The sequence below is a fragment of the Equus asinus genome, chromosome 17, assembly GCF_041296235.1.
Source record: "Equus asinus isolate D_3611 breed Donkey chromosome 17, EquAss-T2T_v2, whole genome shotgun sequence".
In the NCBI taxonomy this organism is placed as follows: Eukaryota; Metazoa; Chordata; class Mammalia; order Perissodactyla; family Equidae; genus Equus; species Equus asinus.
The window spans coordinates 49,280,358-49,283,755 of record NC_091806.1 but is presented as its reverse complement, the minus strand read 5'-3'; the positions used below and the strand labels follow the sequence as shown (position 1 = coordinate 49,283,755).

Below are 3,398 nucleotides of genomic sequence, written 5' to 3'. Positions count from 1 at the left end.
TGAGTCACTGCGGGCAGGGCGGCCGCAGCGCATTCCTCCGCAGGGCCGGCGTCCGGGGTGGGGTGGAGACCAAGAGTCACCCCACGGGGCTGGGGAGCCGGGGTGCCAGGGGAGCCGGGGCGCCAGGGCAGCAGGGGCGCGCGGGCCGCAGCCACCGAGGAGGGGGCGACCTCGGGCAGGCGACGGGCGCTCAGGGGCGCCCGCGGGGGAGGGGGCACAGGAGCGGGGGTGCGGGCTGAAGGTTAGGGGCGTGGTCTGGAGGGGGCGTGCCCGTGCGGGGCGGGGTCTCGAGTGGGCGGGGTGAGGGCGGGGTCGTTATAAAGGCCGCGCCGGGGCCGCCAGAGCGCATTGCCGGCGTCGCAGCTGCCCGTGAGCCCAGGTCTGTGCCCGCCACCTGCTGCCATGAAGACCCCCGGCGAGGTGCTGCGCGAGGGCGAGCTGGAGAAGCGCAGCGACAGCCTCTTCCAGGTGTGGAAGAAGAAGCGCGGCGTGCTCACCCCCGACCGCCTGAGCCTGTTCCCCGCCGGCCCCGGCGCGCGCCCCAAGGAGCTGCGCTTCCACTCCATCCTCAAGGTGGACTGCGTGGAGCGCACGGGCAAGTACGTCTACTTCACTATCGTCACCACCGACCGCAAGGAGATCGACTTCCGCTGCGCGGGCGAGAGCTGCTGGAACGCGGCCATCACTCTGGCGCTCATCGACTTCCAGAACCGCCGCGCCCTGGAGGACTTCCACAGCCGCCAGCAGCGCGAGGCGACTGCCGAGCAGCCAGGGGCCCGGACCGCCCGCGTGCCCTGAGCGCCACCCGGTGAGTGCCGGCCGCCGAGAGCGCCCTCCGCGCCCCCTGCCCGTCCCGAGCGCCCTCCGCGCCCCCTGTCCGTCTCCAACACCCTCCGGGCCGCCTGCCCGTCCTGCCCGTCCCGAGCGCCCCGGGCCGCGATCCACCAGCTGGGACGCGGTCCTTGGGGAAAGACAGTTTTTACTGCTGACGTCCGGGGGAGACCCTGTTGCATCTAGGCGATACTTTGGAGAGGGGACCGGGTGCGGGGTGTCTGGGACGCGCGGAAGGAGCGTCGCTTGCACTTCTCTCATCGGGGTCTTGGGGGACCCACAGGCTGGACCCCCGCCCGCTCTGCCTCGGGCTTGGGCACAGCTCCCTGACCACCTCCTCTCCCCACAGGAGCTATACACTGGAGGAGTCGGGCCGGATGCGGGGCGGCGCTGGCAGGAGCCCAGGGGCTCCCCTCCACCGCGGGGGGCCCGGTGGGCTCCCTCCCACTGACCACGGCGAGGACGGAGGCCGTGTCCCTGCCCCGCAGAGGGAGCCTTCCCATGCAGACCTGTAGAGTTTCGCCCCGCTGCGCGGGCACCTTAAATTATTAGATTATCTATGTATTTATTATGATGGTTATTAGTCGTCAAGCCATCTGTCTTAATATTTTGTTTTTGCATCGATGTGTCCATTCCAAATAAATCGCTTAAGCTGTCTTTCTACCAGCTTCGTGTGATGCTGTGAGATTCCTGTAGGGGCTGGGGGACCCTCGCTCAGTGCGTGTGGAGGGGGAGCCACTCCGAAACGGAAGGGCAAGGGAGCTCCCTTTGAATGAACACAGTGTCATCAGCCGGGCGTCCACACCCTCCTCGCTGAGCAGCCTCTCCAGAGGCCGGGAAGTGCCCTGGGTTTGGCCCTGGCTGACTTCCGCTCCTGGGAGAGGCCTGGGAGGGCAGGGCGGGTGGCAGGGCTTGCTGCAGGAGGTCACTGACAAACTGCCCCACCGAGGTCAGTGCACTCCTCCCGTCTGAGCTGCTCCTGAATCATTCGGGGTGCTGGGCTCCAGCTGCCCCTTCCCATCCACACGCCCCCTGCCCAGCCCTGCTGCCCAGCCGTTGCCCTCTGGCTGGCTGCCTGCCCTGCCGCTCCTCTTGACCCCACCGGGGCTGAGCCATGGCCGCTCCAGGCGGTCCACTTGCCAGGCCCCGCTGGCCAGTGCCCGCGGTGTTGCTTCTGGTGAACGGGGGGAGAGTCCTGCGCAATTTCCTACGGTTTGGCAGGAGGCTGAGGACCCTCAGTGTCCAGGGGCTGGCCCAAGACTGTGCCTTTGGGTGGGGAGGTCAGAAGGACCCAACAAGCCAGCAACTTCCGTCCTCCCTTTCTGGCTGCCTCCTCAGTAAAACGGGGGGTGGCCCGAGACAGTATGTGTCCAACGTTGCCCGGTCAGGGGCCCTTCATTTTGGGGACCTTTTTGGCTGGAGGGCTGCTCAGTGTGGGAGGCAGAGGCGAGAGGAGTGAAGGATCAAAATTGGGGTCCAATGTCAGTCGTTTGCCCTTGATAAGGGGAGAGCCCTCACAGGCCTCCTAGTGGGGTCAAAGCGGTCAGACTGAGGCAGAGGCTGTCCCTTTGCCGGGAGGCCTGGGTTCAGAGAGGAACTCTCCCTTGCAGCGCATTTTCTCCTCAGCGGTGCTGTCTGTGAAGCCCGTGTGTAGACGGGGAGGGGCTCCTCCAGAGAGGAGAAAAGCCCAGCCCCGGGACCCGCACTCACCCCAGGGTGGCCCCCTACCCCGCCCCACCCTGGAGACCTCTCTCGCCAGACCCGCCTCTGGATGAGTGACCCCGTTCCTGGTGGGGTCCAAGTGGAGGCGGGGTCTGGCCTGAGCTCTTGGGCTGCAAGGGTGATGGACCCTGGGCTCCCTGAGCCCCTTCTGGAGTGGGGACCATGGAATTCAGAGGTTGGGGGTTCTGAGTTTTAATAGCTGCTTCGAAAGGCAGACTATGGGGGACGGGGTGGCCTTCAGCGTCTCAGGAGCCTTTACAGACCCTGATGAGGTTGTGCTGTCCACACTGGTCATTGGTCACAGCAGCTGCTGGGCTCTCTGTGCCCTGTGCCCTTCTCTGTAGAGCCCAGGCTGGGAGGCAGGAGGCGGCGAATGCTCCCTGGTTCTTGGGACCTGCTGCCTGGGTCTCCCCACTGAGCTCCCCAACACGGAGCGAGGGCCCTTTCCCTAGATGTCTCCCCAGCCTCCAGCTCCTTATCTTCTCCAAGGCCCCCGTTTCTGTTTGATCGGGAGCGACGGCCAGAGTCAATGAGGGTGTGTGGGCCGGGGACCAGTGTTGGCGGCGGGGGGCAGAGAGCTCCCCGTCTCTGGGAATGTGAGCAGAGCCGTCTAGGCGGCAGGGAGGCCTCCTCACTGGCCACGGTGACGGACTCAGGGCAGGGCCTGCCTCCCACCGGGAGGAATTTGGGTAATTCTGTCCTTCCCGAAGCTCTGGGGTCCTGCTCCAGGTGCCTTTCTCCAGGAAGCCCTCAAGCATTCAAGGCCCCATCCCTCACCTCCAGGCGCCCTGCCTGACCAGATGCAGGCGGGCCCCACGTGGGAGCCTGCAGAAATCAGGCCGGAA

The 3,398-nt window shown here is 66.3% G+C and overlaps 1 protein-coding gene across 1 annotated transcript; it reads left to right on the top strand.

Annotated features, from left to right (window-relative positions):
- Positions 1-305: 305 nt before the first annotated feature.
- On the top strand, positions 306-1,497 carry PHLDA2 (pleckstrin homology like domain family A member 2). Its single transcript, XM_014833295.3, has 2 exons — positions 306-808; positions 1,181-1,497. Exon 1 carries the CDS (start codon positions 403-405, stop codon positions 796-798), a length of 396 nt encoding a protein of 131 aa, XP_014688781.1. The 5' UTR covers positions 306-402; the 3' UTR covers positions 799-808; positions 1,181-1,497.
- The last annotated feature ends 1,901 nt before the right edge of the window (positions 1,498-3,398 follow it).